This window comes from Gadus macrocephalus, chromosome 18, assembly GCF_031168955.1.
Source record: "Gadus macrocephalus chromosome 18, ASM3116895v1".
NCBI lineage: Eukaryota > Metazoa > Chordata > Actinopteri > Gadiformes > Gadidae > Gadus > Gadus macrocephalus.
Window position 1 is genome coordinate 6,316,998 of NC_082399.1, and position 20,678 is coordinate 6,337,675.

Here is a 20,678-nt window from a genome sequence, read left to right on the forward strand (position 1 = left end):
GTGTTTCAGAGAGAAAGTGTGTTTTCAGAGATTTTATTTTTATTCTTTCTGCGCTCATGAAATATCAAAAGTGTTATTTTCCCTCATGATATTGCCCAACATCAAAGACCTCATGACACACAAACACACGCACACACACACACACACACACACACACACACACACACACACACACACGCACACACACACACACACACAACCACAGCGCTTCTCTCTGATGATGAGTTTAGCTTCTTTATGCATCTTGCGACGCTGTTGTCATGCCGATGGCGCCGTCTTAACACCTTTTGATTGGCAGGTCCTTCTGGCTGGGGGATGCACATTCGGGCGGGGGCAGGGTGTCGGGGGAGGTGTCATGGCGTGCGTGTGGGTGCCATGTGCGGGCGGACACTGATGAAATATGAATTCTCTGTTGCCACACTCAGCAACTTTTCTATTCCCCTGTTTGTCGGGACAGCCATCAGTTGTGATATTTTACAACATATCACATATCCCCAACGCTCAACTTGTAACATATACAACATGCTTACTTCCCTATGTTTATCTGATGGGTGAAATAACTTTTTGTTTAAATAGAAGTGTATTTCACACACAATCATAACACGTTTGTGTTATTTGCTGAAGGGGCAGAAGTGCAATGCAGTTCTAACTGTTTTGTAGTTATGTTCCTGAGCAGTTCTTGATGTGTTCTAGGCATGTTCCTGAGCAGTTCTTAATGTGTTCTACACTTCTAGGCATGTTCCTGAGCAGTTCTTGACGTGTTCTACACTTCTAGGCATGTTCCTGAGCAGTTCTTGACGTGTTCTACACTTCTAGGCATGTTCCTGAGCAGTTCTTGATGTGTTCTACAGTTCTAGGCATGTTCCTGAGCAGTTCTTGATGTGTTCTACAGTTCTAGGCATGTTCCTGAGCAGTTCGAGATGCGTTCTAGACATGTTCCTGAGCAGTTCTTGATGTGTTCTACAGTTCTAGGCATGTTCCTGAGCAGTTCTTGATGTGTTCTACAGTTCTAGACATGTTCCTGAGCAGTTCTTCATGCGTTCTTGGCATGTTCCGAGGCAGTTCTTCACGTGTTCTAGGCATGTTCCTGAGCTATTCTTGATGGGTTCTAGGCATGTTCCTGAGCAGTTCCTGATGTATTCTAGTCAATTCATAAGCTGCTCTTAACTGTTCCTTAGCGTGTTTTCTGAACTGTTCATCTCATGTTTTTTTTACATGTTCCAGGTGTGTTTAATGCGTGTTCTTGGTGTGTTTTAGGCATGGTCCTGAGCTTTTAGATTATTTATTGCTGTGTTGTCATGTTCTTGAAAGGTTTGGCATAGTCGTGTTAGTAATTTTGCTGCAGGTGGGACTTTTTAAGGAAGGTTCCAAAGCTGACCATGGTGTCTTCAGAGCATGTTTTCAGAGGTGTCCTGGGCAACTTCTATGTCGATTCCTTTCGGCGTGCCTGAGAAAGCAGGTTGTGTTCCGACCCGGCACTGGGAGGAGGTGTCCAGTGCTCCCTGGTGCCACACTGTCATTCATATTTGATCACCTGAGAGCCGATGGCCTCCGCGGCACCCGAGCCTCGGAGATGTTTCAGGCCTGTAAGTAAAAGCGGAACATGACTTCAGTGGAGAGGAGCGGAGTGGAGAGCAGCCGAGCCTCCGACTCATCAGCTCTAAATTATTCACCTTGTTTTCCTTTTTCGTGCTGTAAAAATGCACGGTGACGCAACATCAAGACATGTACTCTTAAGATCACGATGATGATGATGGTGAAGATGTTGGGGATGATGCTGATGATGACGTTGGACATGGTGATAAGGATGATGAAGAAGAAAATAAAGGCAGGGAGAACGTCTTGGTGTCAGCATGGATTAGGGAGATACGGAGAGGTAGAACTGAATAGATGAGGGAGGCAGAAGAGAGGAATGACAGGAGAGTGGAAGGGAAGAAAGCGAGAACCGAAGTGAGGAAGACAGAATTAGGTTCTAAGTGAGAGGACTATGTTTTTTTTTAACTCAAGCTGCAGTCGACTTATGCTACTCAGACTGTCAGACACCCACACCGACATCACCCACAAACAGAAACACAAACATATACACATACATTGACACAAACATAAACACACACACACACACAAACATATAGTACAAACACACAATCTCCCTTGCTTTCTCACAGTGTTCATCCTCTCTTCTCTATCTCGCTTTCTCTGTCTCTCTCCCTCTCTCTCTCATCCATCCTGTCCTCAGATCAACGATCAATGAAACATATTTGGCTATCGGCGAGAGCCTATCCCTTTGGTTTCAGCCTTGGAGGGGACGATGCAAGTGATGGCATATTTCCATGTATAAATATATAGGCAGATCTAAAAAAAAAAATCAAAGCACCTTTTTTTTGTCCAACAAATGTCTTGGCGGACATTTGTTTCACCTAAATTGTTTTATTTTAATTGAGGTTCAAGTCCCGCTTATGTTGGTCATTATCTTAACAAAAAGATGTCACTTGAATTAAAATTTGCAATCTGGACGATTGGCATTTAATTTAATGTATCCAACTCTATCGATTTCCAGAGGTAACACAATGCTGATTGATGACAACGCTGATGTTTTTTCAAGCGATCTGATTAGCTTTTTATTATTTTTTTTGCGATTTGATAGGCTAGTTTTGTTATTATTTGAGCGATCTGATGTCTTATTGCCTCTTTTTGAGTGATCTGATTGGCAATTCTCTTTTTTTTTTAGCAATCTTTTTGGCTCATGTTTGAAACATATTTCAAGCAAAGTGACTGGCCCTTTCTTTAACATTTCAAGCAGTCTGTACGCAATTTGGATTGGCTTACAACCATGCATAGCAATGAAATCCTTTTTTTCTTCTTTCAGTGAAAATATACTGTTCAGTTTGCTAAATACTGTCTCGATAGCGTTATCTATAGAATATTCGACATCAGAGGCAGCCATCTTTGTTATGGTTGAAAAATGACCCTTACGGCGCTCCTCTGTTCGTCTTCGTATATATCAAGCCTCGTATTAGATAAACGGTTGTGATTGGTCGGTCCATCTCGTACCGGGCAGAATTATTTTTGTACGCAAGCTAAGCCAGCCCTTATCTGCATAGCAAATAGGGAAACGAAGTTGCGAGATTCGTCTGGTCCGAAGCTATTCTTTACCGGAGCGGAACATCACATTATGCACTTCCGTCAACGTTAACGCACTGCCAATATTATTTTTCATCTTTTATATAAAAAAATTTAAACGTGGGGGAGCGGGGGAGGAATGTGAAATACGGTAGAATCCCGGGATAAACGGGAGGGTTGACAGGTGTGTAGGTGGTGGATTACATTTGTGGAAGAAGGGCTCCATCATGTGGACATATGAAGAATAGAAACCATAACAAAAAGAACAACAGAAACGTAACCAAAGGTATTTTATTAACCGACATGATATCTTGTTCTCGAACTGAAGTGCACTGACCAAACTTTAACCCTCAAACCAATTATGTCGATGGATTCTGCAAAAAAGAACCAACATTACACGTAGTCACAGAAAGAAATTCGATGTATTACAAAAAAGAATTAAAACTAAAACCAATTGTAACCGTTTATTGTCATCAACATGGTAGGCCTCCTGATTACAAAGCGCTGTAGGCCTACCTCTGTGGTTTCCTGATAATTTACGGTAGAAATCTATCATATAGAGGAGGAAGGGCTGTGTTGTGTCCATAACGTTACTCATCGATCCAACAGGACTTTGTGCCCAAAACAGAAACTGCATTTCGTCCCGACCACGACGGCGGCAGGGGCCACGTGTGATCAGCCGACGTCAGGGGAAGCGCTCATGCAGGTGACAGATTAAGGCTCAGCCAGGTGTGGCAATGTACGTCTTCAAACAGGATTTACTGACTCCAATGTACATCGAGAATTTATGGAAAAGAGCAGAAAACCTGCAGGTCGGTGGTCGTAACCCAACGCACCCAACTGTAAAAGCCAGTCGTTATTACAGTTATGAAAGAACCTCATTATAAAACATTTTTAAGATCAATCTCTATACAATCAATTATGTGATGAGTGTTTTTTTTTTGTATATTTATTTTACTATGCAACATCGCAGTAAAGCCTGGAGACTCTCCTGCTCATGGTTTTAAAGGTTTAAAGACGGAGGAAGGCAGTGGGTCGGACTGGTTGCTGTGGAGCATGCCACTGATGAGCCTGGAATGTAAAACCACACCCACTGATACCCAGGCACGCACATGACACCGACTGCATCACATACACAACCCCTCTCTGCACCGGTAAGAGCACAACCTTTGAGCCGGAACAGGTACACACACACACACACATGGTTAAAAGTTGTCATTGTGAAGTGACAAGAGTTGGAAGAATGAAACCCATGGATGGAGTCTCTTTAAGAAGACAAATGAATACAGTAGAGAAAACATTCATTTGCAAGTGAATTGGTTTACTTTGAGGTGGATGAGCAGTAAGTAGCATTCATACAAAATGAATATATTACTCTGAGGAAATGTGCAAACAAAGCATTAGTAAAGGATGCCTAAACATGCTCTTTGATGCTGGCATTTGGAAAAATATACACTTAAAAATATGGACACGTCCCAAAGTAGCAGTTATACATACTCAGTGTGGCCATTAGCAAGTATTGCTTGCATAGTTTCGTGCATGCATAAGCAATTTATCATGCAACAATTGCTGTCATACATTTTCATAAATGATGCGATTCTTTTCTTTGATTCTGTGCATTCAACGTGAAACAGACCGCAGGCGCAAATAAGCTAATGACGCATACAAGCTGTGATCGCTATAGGGGATGAAGAAACCAAAAGCACCATAATGCTGTGTGGACATGTATGGTGCTGGACAGCACAGCGTGTCCGACTAGTGATAACCACGCGTTATCTGTGAGGAATGTTGAATGTTGCTGTCTGTCAGACAACGAGACGTTTCGTAAACTGCGCCCCCACTGCGGTGATTTTGAACCGGCAAGGTGACGGGGGACAGGCGCCGTTTAGAAACCGCCGCCAGAACCACCTTGGTCTGTGGTTTGTACGGAAGCAGCCTCGAGACTTAGACGTACCGTGTTGTGTAAAGGCTCTGGATCTCTACAGTATCGAAGAGTCTGTCGTTGGCGTACCAACAGATCAAACAGCATTTGTAATTAGGTAGGATGTGTTTCTGTGGAAACTGTGTATTGAACAGTGTTTAATAAATATCAAAATTGTATTTAGAAATGTACCAACACCTTGAGTTGTATACCATGTAGTTACGAAGCGAGGATTTGTCTGAGGCACCAAAGTTATGTTAAAACTCCCAGGACCTCTGGAGAGACGGACAGGAACAACAAAAATCCTTAAAATAGTTATACAGCTGATTCAACTTCCTGTCTCGACCAATCACATTCTTCATGGACCGGATCTGCACTAAGCCACCCGGCAACCCGTCTTAAAATACTTCTCAGGTTAGTCCTCGAACAGCCCCTCCTCACCTCCTACTATACAGTCATGATACAGACAGACCAAGCTAATATATCAATACATGTGCAGTTCATAAATATATACAAGAACAATAAATATATATATATATATAATACAAAAATCAATTCAAGCAATCGATACAAAGTGCCTTGTTTACATTTTTAGATTCATTCCTATATAATTATGTAACAGTTGGTGGACGACCACAGTTCATAATGGCAGGCGTTGACGCTGGCCCACCTTAAGCCTCAGGTGCTTTGGGAAGGTTCCCTAAAGACCGGGGAACCCTTACCTCGGGACCCTCTCCTCAGACACTACTTAGGCTTCTGGGTTCTGGTGGAGCTGATGGGGATCTTCCTCGAGGGCATGATCCTCTTGGTCGTTTCCTTCTTGGCCGCCTCCTTCCCGTTGGCGAGGGTCTGGGCGGCCGGCGCCGGCGCCGCTGAGCTCTTGGTCTTGTTGGAGGTCAGCAGGGATCTCTTGGCTGCGGCCGTGGCGGCGGGCTTGGAGGACTCGTTGTCTTTGGCGGAGCCCTCTGCGGACCCGCCCGGGGCCTTCTTGGTGGCCCCCTCCGAGGACGCTTCGATGGGCCCGTCTCCGGAGGGCGGGTCCGGGCTGCGGGCCTCGGCCCCGGCCGCCCCCTTGCGGCCCTCCTTCGGCCGCAGGGCGCTCTTGAAGAAGGACAAGCCCTTCTCCTCGGTCCTGCTGTTGGGCCGCGGGCCTTTGGGGGCCGCCGCCGCGCTGGAGGACGACAGGCCCACGCTAGAGGAGCGCAGGCTGGTGATGGAGGAGCTGCTGCTGGAGCTCTGTGCCGCGGCGCGGGCCTCCGCCTTCCCCCCTCCCGTCGCCCCGTCGCCCCGGGTCGCGGCCGCCGCTCCCGCACGGGGAGGGGCTTTCCGGTCGGACACCGGCGCCCTCGGCGAGTCGCGGCTGGCGCTGCGCTCCTCCCCTTTGGTTCTGGAGGAGGCGGTGCTCCTCTCCGCCCCGCCCCTGGGGGATGGCCGCCGGTGAGGCTGGGAACTCTGGGAGCCGGCGGACCCGCCCTTCTTCTTAGGCTGCGCCGAGTCGACGCGCAGCGTCTCCTGGGTCTGGGAGGAGCTCTTCTTGGAGGGCGTGGCCGTCTTCGAGGAGGCCGTCTTGAGGCTTTTACAGGGCCCATCGCCTTTGGTTTTGGGGTGAGGCGCCACCGAGCCGCCCTTGGCCTGAGTCCTGGAGGGGGACTTGTCCATGGCGGCGCGGGACGGGGAGCTGGAGGAGGTGGAGGAGGACGCCGGGCGTTTCTTGGGACTCTTCTCCTGGGACTCCACGGAGGTCTTGGCCGCGGCTCGCTTGCCGCCTCCGGAGCTCTCCCCCTCCCCGCTCCTCAGTTTGGAGTCCTTGGCCGGCGAGACGGGTCCCGGGGTCAGCGGCTCGGCACCGGCCGAGAGGTTGTTGTTGTCGCCGGCCTGCTTGGAGCTCCACGACTCGGGCGCCGCGGCAGAACCCGCCTTCACCGGGGCCGGCTGCTCCGCCAGCCTCCGCCTCGCCCCCGGGGTGTTCTCAGCGGCGGCGGCGGCCGCCAGCGAGCCCTTCCCCCCGGACATTTTTTCGTGCCGGGCGGCGGCGCCGGAGGCCCGGTCGTCCACCGCCTCCCCGATGCGCTCCAGCGTGGGGGAGGAGGAGGAGTGGGGCTCCAGGGAGAAGCGGGAGGGGGAGTTGGAGCGCAGCTGCAGCTTGGCGGAGAGCGGCCAGGAGGGTTTGGCGCCGTTGTTGTCACTGAGGGCCAGAGGGCTGGCCATGGAGGAGCGGGCGGACAGGGGCTGCCTCTGCATGCCCCGCATTATGGACCGCGTGGAGAGTCCTGGTGGACCGGCGAAGCACAAGACAAGGGAATGAACACTCGACTCTGTTTATCTCGTTTTTTTTCAAAAGGAACACCAGTGTACAACTACGTAACACCATGATTATAAAGTAGCCGCTGCTAGAACCGGATGCTAAGTAATTTAGGAAGGACATGTTTAAAGTTTTTATTGCGCCATTAATTAGACATCAAAGAGGCACGGAAATAGACGCGGAAAATAGGCTGGGTTGTGTGCGTTTGCACCAGGGGGTCTGCCCTAATGCGTGTGTAGCATATGAGCACTGATAGTCGCAGGTAGTGGCCCTCTCGTTTTGTTTTGGCTGACACACGGGTAGGTGCACACGGTTTGGGGAAGCAAAATGCACCAGATAAACTGTTCTGTTTAGTCAGGGAATCAGCACTCCACATCAATAATGCATTCTGTCTTTTGGAGGGGAACTTGCAATCTTCAGGATCAACTCTAAAAGGATACCAATGAAGTATCTCTAAAAGGAGAACAAAACCAAACACCGCCTTTGAAAACAAACCCTGGGGGTCCAGCAGCCATCCCTCTTGTGAACAGCCCTCTGCTTCATTTTCCATAAGTGGACGAGAGTCTTGTCGCTTAATGCTTAACCAGCAGGTGACAGGCTAACCATGTTAGTCAATCAGAGGGTATGCATGCAATAGCATGTGTTAGAGATGGGAGGCCTCTTAATACAGGGAACCAATCTGCGGTTTGGTTCTCACATGTCAACTGCCTGCGGGTCGTCCCACGGCTCTGAAACCGGGTTAGAGGTCATCACTCACCATCGTCTTCGCTCCGCTCGGCAGCGAACTCTGCGGACTCGGAGAGGGAGGCCAGCGAGGTCCGTCTGGAGGAGCCGGACGAGGCCTGGCTGGGCGGGCGGCTACCCATCAGCCGGTTGATCCAGTGCTCGCACAGCGAGGAGCTGGTGGACCCTGGAGGGACCGGCAGACACAAAGATCAGGTTAACACCCACAACTGGGAACAGCTTTACTTACAGCTGCAACGTTTCAGCGCAGAGCCGGGTATAGTTTGTCTTAAACAGGTCTTAACCAAAAGTGAAGAGAGCAGAGTCTGTACGTCTGGGGTCAAACTATCGGACAGGAGAACAGGGCAGGGACCGTGTAGGGTTACATATTCATCAGTCGAAGAACAAAATTGACTTGCTGGTGGTAAACTCTCCATACACAAAAAACAATCAGACCTATATCATTTACTCCAAAGGGTTTGGCTACTTGACGGCCGACTGAAGCAGTGCATGGGGTAGAGGGCTGGACATACCGCCAACCGAGCTGTTGGCCGACCACGAGGGGATGGTGGCGCGCCTCTGGTAGAACAAGATGTACGCCGTCTGTTTGCACACGTGGTCATCCACGATGGAGTGGACGTCGCTGTCGTCGAAGCAGTACCACTGTCCGTCAATGGAGTTCTTACAGTGGGCTGGGAGGGAGACATCCACAGCAGAACCATGGTCACCCTCACCAAAGATAAAGCATGGACTTAGGAGTGAATCTCTGGAGCTATTGATTTGCAAGCCAAAGGGGATCACTCACTAAGGTTTTTTTTGTTGAGTTTTACCCAAAACCCCTTGAATCAGGTTCTGTGAATCCTGTTGCATGAGAGACCAGTCCTCACCTGTGTAATGTCCGCCCTGCATGTTGCCGTGGTGATTGCACACGGCGTACAGGTCGTACAGGTAGTCCTCGGGGTCGCGGCCCATGCCGTAGGGTCGTCTCCACGGCGACCAGTGAGAGGGGAGGCTCCAGCTGCTCTGGCTCCGCTTGACCATGTGGGGCGCCATGTCCATCCCCACCAGGGGGAACCTCACCATGTTCTGCATCTTCATCCGCCGGTCGCCGTCCTGGGAACCCCCGGAGAACCACCGCAGAACGTTACAGTTACCCTCCCGTTAACAGTTATGGCCTTTATCCACCAACAGTGCCAGCTCTACGCGCCACGTCTTAGCGTGCCCAATCAGTGGCCAGCAGCATGCTTAGGTCACACAGAAGTATCAGATCAGCTCTCTTGGAACCTTGACGGAGGTGAGACTAAAAAGGTACCAGTTGGCAGGTCCCAGGTACCTAAAAAGGCGGGCTTAGTAGAGACTAGTTGAGCTGGTACCGTCGGTGGAAAAAGGCCAGAAGTCATTTAGCTGCAGACAAATTTGTCCAAAAGCGACTGACAATCCAGAGCATACAATTGAAATGGGAGCAGCACAAAGGTTAGACAAAAACGGTCCATGTGCCGCACAACCGAGTTCAACAACTTCAGACTGTTCTACACTCATCACCACGGCTCTGGATAACGAAAGACAACAGCGTTTGTTCAGATGGGTCCATCTTTAATTGAATGGATTTATATTGATATATGTTGAATCCCTCTACTAATCATACCAACTTTTGGGTTATTGTGTTATGTTTGCCGGTGTATGAAGGCGTGTTCTGTGTGTTTCAGGTATATCTAGATGCGTCCAGGTGTTTTCAGTTGTGGTCAGGTATGGTCAGGTGTATGTAGTTAACGTGTGTCTAGTGTGTTTACAGTTGTGCTAACAAGTATGTTTAGGTGTATTTTGAGGTGCTTCACTGTGTATTGCATGTGCTTCAAGGTGTGTTGGAAGTGTTTTAAGGTGTGTCAAGGTGTGTGTCTGTGTGTTCAGGTGAGGGTTACCTGTCGGAAGCGTTTGAGATGGAGGATGAGGATGTCTGGGAGTGTCCAGAGGCTGAGCTTGATGCTCCCCTGCTGCAGCTGTTTACAGTGAGGGCAGCGCCAGGCGTCGTCCGGGGCCAGCTGGGGTAACCATGGAGATACAAAGTATTGCTTAGCATTGCGCTAGCCCCAGTTAGCATCAGCCTACCTGATCCTCTTTAGAGTTGAGCTTGAAGCACTGCGCTGGGCCTTGCTAGTGTTAGCCTACCTGATCCTCTTGGGTGTAGAGATTATAGCACTGCGCTAGGCCTTGCGAGTGTAAGCCTACCCCCTCCACTTTGGTGAAGCACTATTCCTGCGCTAGCTAGTGTAAGTCTACCTGTTCCTCTTTGGTGTAGAGCTGAAGCACTCTCTAGTCTAGCCCTGGCTAGTGTAAGCCTACCTGCTCCTCTTTGGTGTAGAGCTGGAAGCACTCTCTAGTCTAGCCCTGGCTAGTGTAAGCCTACCTGCTCCTCTTTGGTGTAGAGCTGGAAGCACTCTCTAGTCTAGCCCTGGCTAGTGTAAGCCTACCTGCTCCTCTTTGGTGTAGAGCTGGAAGCACTCTCTAGTCTAGCCCTGGCTAGTGTAAGCCTACCTGCTCCTCTTTGGTGTAGAGCTGGAAGCACTCCCTAGTCTAGCCCTGACTAGTGTAAGCCTACCTGCTCCTCTTTGGTGTAGAGCTGGAAGCATTGCGCTAGAGAGCAGCTCTGGGGCTGGAGGTGTTGCTCCTTCATCTGGCGAACGCTCTCCGCGTCGGGAATGTACTCGTCCTCCGTCCGCTTGAACATTCTGCGCAGAGAGGTCAGAGGTCAGACGACAAATATAGGTCAGTGGCATCAAAACCAAGATCAAACAAGGGTCACGGGACGGTAGGACACCTGGAAGCCATTACAAATGTGAAGAAGCTGAATTAAATGACTTGTTCTACTTCTGCTGGCAATTATGATAGGAAGGACATTTCAGAACTAAGCTCAGCCTTAACGGCATGGCTGCATGATGTCAAAATCAATTATGAATGATTCATTGCATCGTTAACGTGGCAGCTAATATAAAATAAAGTAGATTAAACCAAACTCTGAGCGAGGGCTCTCACTGATAGGTGATGAAGATGGCGGTGAGGAAGGCTTACTGTTCTTTGGTGTCCTTGTCCCACTCCACCACTATCTTGACATGGGGGGGGCCACCCGGGCCACACGACTTGTACGCCCTGGAAGGAACAAGACACCGGGCGTAAGAATCATACAAAAACACATGCATACATACATACATACATACATACATACATACATACATACATACATACATACATACATACATACATACATACATACATACATACATATTACTAACCCTTCAAGGACCACAATGGAAACAAGCCTTTGGGGTTTTTTGTGTTTTTAATCCTTTTGAACACTTCTGTTAATTGTTCGTCATTGGGACATTGATATTACGGGCCGATGTTGGTAGGTTAAAACGGTGCGGGGGAGACACAACAACAATATGGGGGGTAACAGTGCCCTCTAGTGCATGATGTGGAGTATTACCTCTCAACGGACGGATGACAGAGTGGCAGGTCCTCTTGCGGGAGGAGGTAAGTGATCCCGACCACACCCACCACCCGCAGGCTGAAGGGCCGCGCCTACCAACCACACAACAACACAGAAAGGCCTTGAGGACGCCTATCATCAAATCAACATGAAATATCACATCAGAAATTTGAAACGAAGAAATATCACATGAGAAAATTTAAATAAAGAAATAAGAAAAATGATCTGAATAAAATAAATCAGAAATGGAAATAGAGAGGCGATGCTAGGTAGTGTGTACCTTGACCAGGGTAAAAGGGGGTGAGGGAGGTTCTGGGGAGATAAGGGGGGTGTATACCTGAAGGTACCGCAGAGGGGGGTGAGGGAGGTTTTGGGGGAGGTTAGGGGAGTTTGTACCTGGACGAGGTTCAGAGGGGGGGAAGGAGGGTTAGGGGAGTGTGTACCTGGACGAGGACTCCCGGTCTCTGCAGGAGCTTCATCTTCTCCAGGATCTCCTTCTGGAGGCCGTCCCAGGTCACCGTGCGCTCTACAAACAACATGAAGGGGTTCCCAAACCTACAGACACACACAAAGATAGATACATATATACATAAATATACACACACATACAGCATGAAGGGGTTCCCAAACCCACAAATACACACAAACACAGATAGATATATACACACGACAATTACATATATACATAAACACATACATATATCAATATACACACAATGCATAAATATGCACATACATATATGAATATATATAAATAACCACTTACATATATAAATATACACAAACAGCATGAAGGGGTGCCCAAACCATACAACACAAACATGGCGTCCCCAAGACGGCATGGCTAGAGAGCTTGTGATTGGCCGGTACCTGCGTCCCTGCTGCCCAGCGCAGGCTCGGTTGCAGACCAGCAGGACGATCTTGTCCCCTTGGCCCGAGTTCTTGTTGGGGCTGAGCGGCGGGGTGGGGGGGTCCTGGACCTGGGGGGAGATCCGGTTGACGTCGGGGCCGTACTTCAGCTGGTTCTGGTTCAGGTTCAGGTGGGGGCTCCCTGGGGTGCGGCAGGAGGGTCAGGACGTGGGTGGTGGTTATCTACTATATAATCTTGTATTATCTAATAAAAAGTGTCATATATTATCTGAGCTAAAAATAATCGAATCTAACATCATCTGACATGATCAAAAATGATCGAGGCTAAATTAATCCAACGTAATCTAATGATAATATGATCGGATCTTTTAGACCCTAACCAACATGTCATTTTAACCGGTCTGATCCGGAAATGAGAGGCGGTACCGCTGCGCTGCGAGCGGATCTGCTCGGGCCTGAACTGCTCGGGCGTCTCGAAGGCGAAGATGGAGTCGCTCTCCTGGACGCTCTCCAGGTCGTCCTCGTCGTCGCAGAAGGAGCGGTGGAACCCGTCAAAGTACATCTCCGTCAGGGCGATCTGGGCGGGGACGGATTGGATCGGGTTAGACGTGGACGAGCCGGGAGCGCGAGCACCGAGCGGCCATCTGCAGTCCACTGCTACGTGGCAAAGTGCTTGTAGCTCGTGTGTGGTGGTCGGTCGGTGTTGATATTGTACGATAACGAAAGCTAAAACACTGAAGACCTAGAAGAAACAATAATAAACGGTGTTAATCCAGTCAAAACGTATCCATTTGAACAAACTGTATGTTTTAATAACGTTTCACAGCTCACTTTGCCATGTAAAAGAACATGGCGGTTCTGAGGTTAAGGTAACCTTCCCCGGTGTAGAGAGCAAGAGGGGGTAAGCTCCCTGAACTCTTGAATTTACGTTTCGTACCTGCTGGGTGGGTATTTTGGTTTCCGTGGCAACAGCGTGGCGGAGCCTGGCCACGGTGCCGGACAGAGGCACGGCCACGCCCACTCTCATACAGTGGGAGCACTTCCCCTGGTACACCACCGTCACGTAGAGCGGTCTGGAGCACACGTCAGATCAATTCAGACGGCATTACATGAGTGTGGATCAGATTACATTACATCGCATTACACCCCATTGGATGACAGAGAGAGGTCGGTTACACCATCACCACGCAGTCTGAAACACACATCCAATCTGATTGAATCAGATTGTTTTAGCGAAACCAGATAAAATGTAATTCAGGCGCTAGATCAAATAACATTAGAATGGATCAGATTCTAGATTCTCAGAAATGTGTAACCCATATAAATTCACATTTAAATTAGAATATATATATGATATGAGGAGACATAATTTGATGATTTTCGATTTGTTAAAATATCAGATTAGATTAGATCATATTAGCTCAGAATGATCAGATTTGATGAGATTGCCTTCAATCAGATTAGAAGACATCAGATTAGATTAGAGCAAATGAGATTAGAGTTTAGAGATTATCTCAAATCAGATACCGTGTGTGAGGCACAGGGATGGGCAGTGAGATGCAGAGGAAGGGGTCGAAGGTGTTGCTCTGTTTCTGGCAGTGAGGACACGTCAGGGACGACCTGGAGGCCAAACACCAACAGCACAGTTACCACGACGACAACAACATCAGTGATAAACAACAAAAGAATAAAACTTATGATTACGTGATTATTCTCACGTGAATCCATCTGAAATAAATAATAAGTGATAATAAATATCACTTTACAATAAGGGTACAGTCTTTTATCATGAATTAATTTAGGAAATGTTAAGACCGGTAAGCATTAATCAACTGTTAAATAACTTAACAAATAGTCTAGTGAACACATACTAATAGTGTTCATGTTTACTAATGATGTTCCTGTTAATTTACACAATTGTGTTCATTTTATGAACATGTGTTTATTTATACATGATTTAATAGTGTTAGTAACGTTAAATAATAATACTTATTGCTGCATTTACTAATGTTCATCAATGTTTAATCAATGTGCCCTTATGTAAAGTGTGTCCAAACAAGGATATGAAGGGACGTGGAGACCTGTATTGTGCCTGGAACAGCTCCTGTACGAAGGACGCGGGTGCTGGCAGTTGAGCTCCCTCGGATACGCGCTCCTCCTCCACCGGGAGCTGGGGGAACGGAACTGTTGTCATCAGCAAGCAAGCACACATCCACCACGGCGTCTCCACATCCAGTGACCGCATGGACCTGGCGGCCATCTTTGTTCCATTTTAGAACTGAATGCGGAATCCATCCGGCTAGCATAAGCTAGCCGGTCAGCCTCAAACTATAGCTCATTCAACTGATTTAAAAGGTTCTACCAAACACAATGATTTATATTATATTTTCTCAAATTCTAATGTTCAGATTCAAATTCTGATTATTAACTGACCCTGGGGGAAATTGCTCTCCTCATGGAAATAGAAAATATAAGAAAAGGTTTGACACAAAAATAGGTAAAAACATAGATTAAAAGAGCATATGGATTATCTAGAAGATTATCTTAGATCTTTGCAGGATAACATCAGATCATCTGGACTACTGCGGAAGTTCGGGTAGTGGTAGTCCACCTTCTGGGGCAGTGTAACATCAGATCATCTGGACTACTGCGGGGGTTCGGGTAGTGGTAGTCCACCTTCTGGGGCAGTGTAACATCAGATCATCTGGACTACTGCGGGGGTTCGGGTAGTGGTAGTCTACCTTCTGGGGCAGTCTGGTCTCGGGCTGGACCAGATGGTTGAGGTCTTCATGGACTCGATCCAGGAGCCAGAGGAGGAACTCCTGGGCGTCATGTTGGGCTGTCCCGCGGAACTGGAGGGCACTCTTAGACACCACATTCTGTCACACAGGAAACAGGATGTGCTTTGAGAAACACACAGGAAATAAGGTTTGTATTCATGACAGCTGCTGATTAGCCAACACTTTTATCTGAAGCAACAAGTGAAGCCTAGAAAAATCGAAGCATGAAATCTAAATTGGTGTCATTACAAAAAAACTGTTTGGGTTTTGGGTAAATATAAGGTTTGTTTTTGGCATCGGTTATTTAGGTTGGGGTTAGGTCTGAACCTTAATCTTGAACCTTGAAATAACTCTGGGTCAGACTGTTAGGGTTGGCGTTATGTTGTTATGTTAGAATGAGGTTAGGTATGGGTAGTGTTATTTTATGTAGGGCAACATTAGGGCCCTAGTCGTCTCTGCAGAGCTACATTATTACTGAGCACCAGCAGGCCAAGAGAACCGCTCCATCTCGCTCAGACATCGACCCTTCCTCCCCAGACAGATTCCCTTCTGGACCTAACCGACAAAACGCTCGACAAACTGTCCCAAACACCAGCAACACGTTAGGAACTAAATTAGTTTTTGATGGATTGTGGTAAAGGAAGAAAGCCTTTCCAAGGGAAGCCATAGTTTATTTTACGCAACATTCTCATGAAATATTCAGAGTTTTCTCCGGAAGATTCCCTGGTCAGCAGAACCTCCAGGATGGATGAGGTGACTGATGGCCGTGATGGTGGCACCAGGGAAAGCCAGGACAAGGAGTAAAGACCGGACTGGGTCCTGTCAAGGTGTGGGATTACTCTGACCTGGGATTACTTTAATCTTGGATTACCCTGATTACTTTCATCTGGGATACTCAGTGTTGTGGGTACATAAGAGAAAAGCACCATCTCAGGTGCCTCCCAACCACTTGAGATTACTTCAAGACAGAAATAGAAAGAAAACATCATTCTATTCTCTCGTGTCCCAGTTAAATGAGAGCAGGTTGTGCGGTCATCACCAAAGTCTTCTTAATAAGCTGTAATGAGGTGGGTTGGGTCTCTCCTCCCAGGTCACTGGCAGTAGGAAAATAGGATCACATCCCTCCACTCCCACACATGAACGTATTATAAACACTCCAGTGAACCTTCATTAGCTTAGTTTAGCTCCCTGACGCAGGGCACGACCGGGGCTCGAAACAAGCTCCCTGCTGGGACTTCAATTTAGCAAAATTGATTTCATGTTTTTCCATGCATAATAAATTCCACTTGTCTTGACTCTGTTCTCAGGTGATATTTTATGTTATACATTAAGTTAGTTAGAGGTCGGATCATTCAGAGCTGCATTTGAATAAATGCATAAATTCAGTGATGAAATTGTCCCTTTCTTACATTCAAATTGAACCGTCACACTTGGTTATTCTAAATGCTCAACTAAACACACGCATGCACACTCACACACTCACTCACTCATTCACTCACTCACTCACAGAAACACACACAAGCTCTCACACACAAACACACACACAAGCACACGCACACTGTCTCTATCGATTCCCATTTATAGAAGAAGCAGAAGGAAATAAGCTCCCATACACACATGTGAGTAGTGAACCATAACTACAGGAAGTATGGTATTTTTACTAGTAGAGTAACTACTGTATGTAATTTGTGCATAATGGTGGTATTAACTGTATCTCTAGACTGAGAAAGAGGAGCGCAGATAAAGGATTTCAGTAAGCAGTAAGTACATTAACATTTATATGACTTTTACGTATGTAAAGTTTTCTTTGCATCAATAGTTTAAACCGGTGTCTGACTTCCTTAATTTTTTTACTTATAATTAATGAGATATCATCTCATTACATTATTCTATGCATGTATTTTTAATCAAACAGCACTGTTGGAGGATCAGGCTGAGCCCGGTTCTGAGCAGCATTTCTCCATGCAGGTCAGAGATAAACACGGCAGAATAATTTTTTACATGAAAAAAAGTCTCTGAATTCTGAGATAATAAAAGATCGTTAATTCACTAGAACAAGAAAGAAAAAGGTTTTCATGAAAACTTTCTCAGAATCCAGAGATAATATCTCGTAGAAAACTTTTCATGACAACAGAGATAATATCTCGTAGAAAACTTTTCATGAGAACTTATCTTGAAGTTCTGAGAAAATGTTCCCTTCAATTCAGAATACATGGTAAAAAAGTCAATGCATTATTATGCTTCCACACATATATTCTTTCTTTTACCTTTTTTATATTATTCTATTTTTTTTACCCTGAAATACTATTATTCTATTTTCGAATTACCTTCATCTATCTCAAGAATAGCCCTTGGTTTGAAGGGTGCTATAAACAAACTAGTCTGGTTCATACATCATGAATCATACATTACAAATATAACCATAAACAAATCCATCATCCCAGGAGGAGACCCAGGAGGTTGTGACCCTGCTGTCTAAGGTCAGCTGACACCAAGCTGGGCTGTGATTGGATAACGGAGGAGGACTGCCCGGCGACAGCAGAGCCATCAATCAGTACTTTTATTCTGATTCTCTTATTCAATATGATATTTTTTCATGTAACCTAATCAAATATCATCCAATATATACTCTTAACTCATGTAAACTAACCAGCTAATCAAATCTAATATAATTGTACTTTGAAGTCTAAATTGTATACATTCTTCTCTAATCTAATATGCAATCAAATGTAACAATCTAATCAAATTGAATGTAATCAGACTGGGTTGTTCACACCGAACCAATGGCTCTGTGATGAGTACGGAAATCATCTATTTTACACACTAGAAGCCAGATTTATCTTGAGTATATTGGCCATTAAGGAAGGAGCAGGTAGAAGTTCAGGGGGATCTGCCTCTATGATGCCTGCAGGTAGACTGTGGACAATGGGGATCGAACCCGAAACCTTTCAGCTGGGAGGTAAACATTCTTACCACTGGACTATCCTCTAAATGTATTACCCTTCAGTCAAATAGAGAAGAGAAGCTCTGAGGCTGTAGCATGTGTGGATATACAGTGAACGTTTTCCAGAATACTTCCTGAGCTCTCAGTGGATGAGAGGATGAGTTTTCCAGGGTCGATATACCAACCACTTGGTAGCAATCAGGTACTATTGTCACGTTGTGATGTAACAGTGGTTGAATCTCCCGGATCAAACTTTTCAGGGACTCGACCAGACGTTAAGTTCATCGATCCTGCGTTCTACTGTTTAAAAATGTTTGCGATCTGAACGTCATACCGCATGTGTTTAGTTGTTCTCATACTCATTTGTTGTCGCAGCGGTTGAGATAAATACAAGGGGGCTGTGGTCTAGGCCTCCTGGAAGACTAATTCACCCGTAATGGATACTTCCCTGTTTACATGTATCAGACACTTTCATCCAGAGTCACTTACAGTGCATTCAGACACAGGTCATTTAGGAACAGGAAGGGGTGAGACAGTGGATCCAGACAACACATGTCATTAAGGAGCAGGTTGGGGTTAGACAGTGGATCCAGAGGCCGGTCATTAAAAAAACAGGGAGGTGTTAGACAGTGAATTCAGATACAGGTCATTAAGGAGCAGATGGGGGGGGGGGGGTCTTGTTGTAGAATGCCTACAGACTGAGACAAAGTGGGATAGAAACCCAGAACCCTCTGTCCTAATCAAAAGCCTATTCTGAGAGGGTGGGTTGGGGTGGGGGCCGGGGGGTGGTCCTACCTTGAACTCGCGGCTGTGCTGGGGGGTGTACTCAAAGGTCCAGAGCGCCCGGACCAGCCCGGACAGCTGCTCCGTCACCTCCCCTCCGTCCGCCGGCTGGCTGCCCCTCTTGGCGGGCACCACGGCGGCCCCGTTGGACTTGGCTGTCTTCTCGCCGAGGGCGGTCTCCGCCCCCTTGAACTGCTCCAGCGCCAGGTACTCGGCGAACAGCTCCGTGTTGCTGAGGCACTGCAGGATGGCGTTCATGAAGCACGTGTTGCCGTGATTCTTCAGGCCCGAGACGCCGGGGATCTTGTCCCCGAAGAGGAACCCCCCGCAGTCGCTGTCGTCGGACGGCACCGAACCGGCGGTGGTCGAGGAGGGGGCGAAGGTGGCGTCGTCCTTCTCGTCGTCCGTGGCGTGCTCCTCGTTGCCGAAGTGGGACAGGGTGGAGAGCGTGCGGAGGACCCGGTTCATGAAGCTCCCCACGGAGCGCACCGACGACCTCCTGAACAGCTTCTTGCTGAACGACTTCTTCTCCTTGTTGCTGGCAGCTTTCGACATGGTGTTGTTGTTGTGGGGGACTCCTCAGTGAGGGCCCTGATGTCCACAGAAGAATCCGGGCTGGGTAGGTCCGGGGCTCGTGGTGTCGGTCAACCCCGGCGTGTGAAGAGGAGTCGCTCCTCGCGTGGGTTCGTCATCATCAACACGGAGAACATCTGTGCGCGATCCGGACCGAAGTGCTCAAGGCGTGCACAGAGAGACATCAGGGCACCACTATTGTTCTTAAAAGCACGGCGGGAGTAATGGGTCCACTGGCAACACTGCGTCGGATTGCATAAAAACGCGCCGCGGAGCGCTCTCCATTAAAAGCCCGGTCGGTGCCACTCGAGACGGGAACCGCCATCGGCATCATCTCGAGGAGGAGTCGCCGCCGCTCCTCCGGTCACAAAGCATCATCACGCGCGCACGGTGTCACGGTTTAACCCACGGGCTGGTGATGATCAACCACGCTGGGATTTGAGCGCCCACAGAGAATGTCAACATCTAGGGGGGGGCTACACAGATGGACCCCGCCGTCGCGAGAGGGTCACCCACCCCTCATCATTTATTTACCCGGTGCGCGATGCGCGACTCCACCCGTCGCACCGACCCCCCCAGAAACGTACAGAGACACGAGCGGTTACCGTCTTTGTATCCACAGGCAGTCCGGGGAGTCGTTGTGTCGATTTTTCCCCCCTGGTTCGTGTTGACCGGAGACACCTCCTTTCAGACACCTCGATCTGGTCCACACCGAGGAGTTCCCGGCTAAAAAAAATGTCGCCGCGTTTCTGCTTGAAACGTTGCGTCACCTGGTCACCAGGAATAAAAAATCCAGAGCTGTGATGGATGTCAATCGACGATTTTAGACCGTTAGTTTCCGGGGAAGGGAGTGTTGTTGTGTCCCGGTTCTCTGGTTGTTTTTCCACCGCGAGGCCTCGTCTCCATCACCTCGTACGGATACCGCAGGCAGGGCGGGGACGGTGACGTCACGGGCAGAGGAAGCTGTGCTTGGTGATGGAGGGAGGTCGGGGGTGGGGGTGGTGGCGGAGACTTGCCCCACCGATAGATGAGTAATAAAAACCACGCATCAGACAACCACGCGCCTAATAATAGTCGCGATACTATAAATATAAATGTATTTGATATTTTTGTGATATTTTGCGTTTATAAAAGGAAACCAAGATTTGCTACAGCTCTCTATGTTTCGTGTTTTCATT

General features: G+C 47.7%; 1 protein-coding gene across 1 annotated transcript; it reads right to left on the reverse strand.

Annotated features, from left to right (window-relative positions):
- Window positions 1–4,011: 4,011 nt before the first annotated feature.
- On the reverse strand, window positions 4,012–20,669 carry LOC132446689 (ubiquitin carboxyl-terminal hydrolase 31-like). The gene is made up of 16 exons (XM_060037117.1): window positions 18,940–20,669; window positions 15,162–15,299; window positions 14,502–14,590; window positions 13,948–14,040; window positions 13,358–13,493; window positions 12,847–12,997; window positions 12,421–12,601; window positions 11,994–12,105; window positions 11,548–11,642; window positions 11,133–11,210; window positions 10,663–10,792; window positions 9,986–10,105; window positions 8,954–9,179; window positions 8,600–8,758; window positions 8,101–8,253; window positions 4,012–7,311 (listed from the first exon to the last, which is right to left on the reverse strand). The coding sequence occupies exons 1-16, from the start codon at window positions 19,480–19,482 to the stop codon at window positions 5,786–5,788; spliced, it is 3,930 nt and encodes a 1,309-aa protein (XP_059893100.1). The 5' UTR covers window positions 19,483–20,669; the 3' UTR covers window positions 4,012–5,785.
- Between the last annotated feature and the right edge of the window lie 9 nt (window positions 20,670–20,678).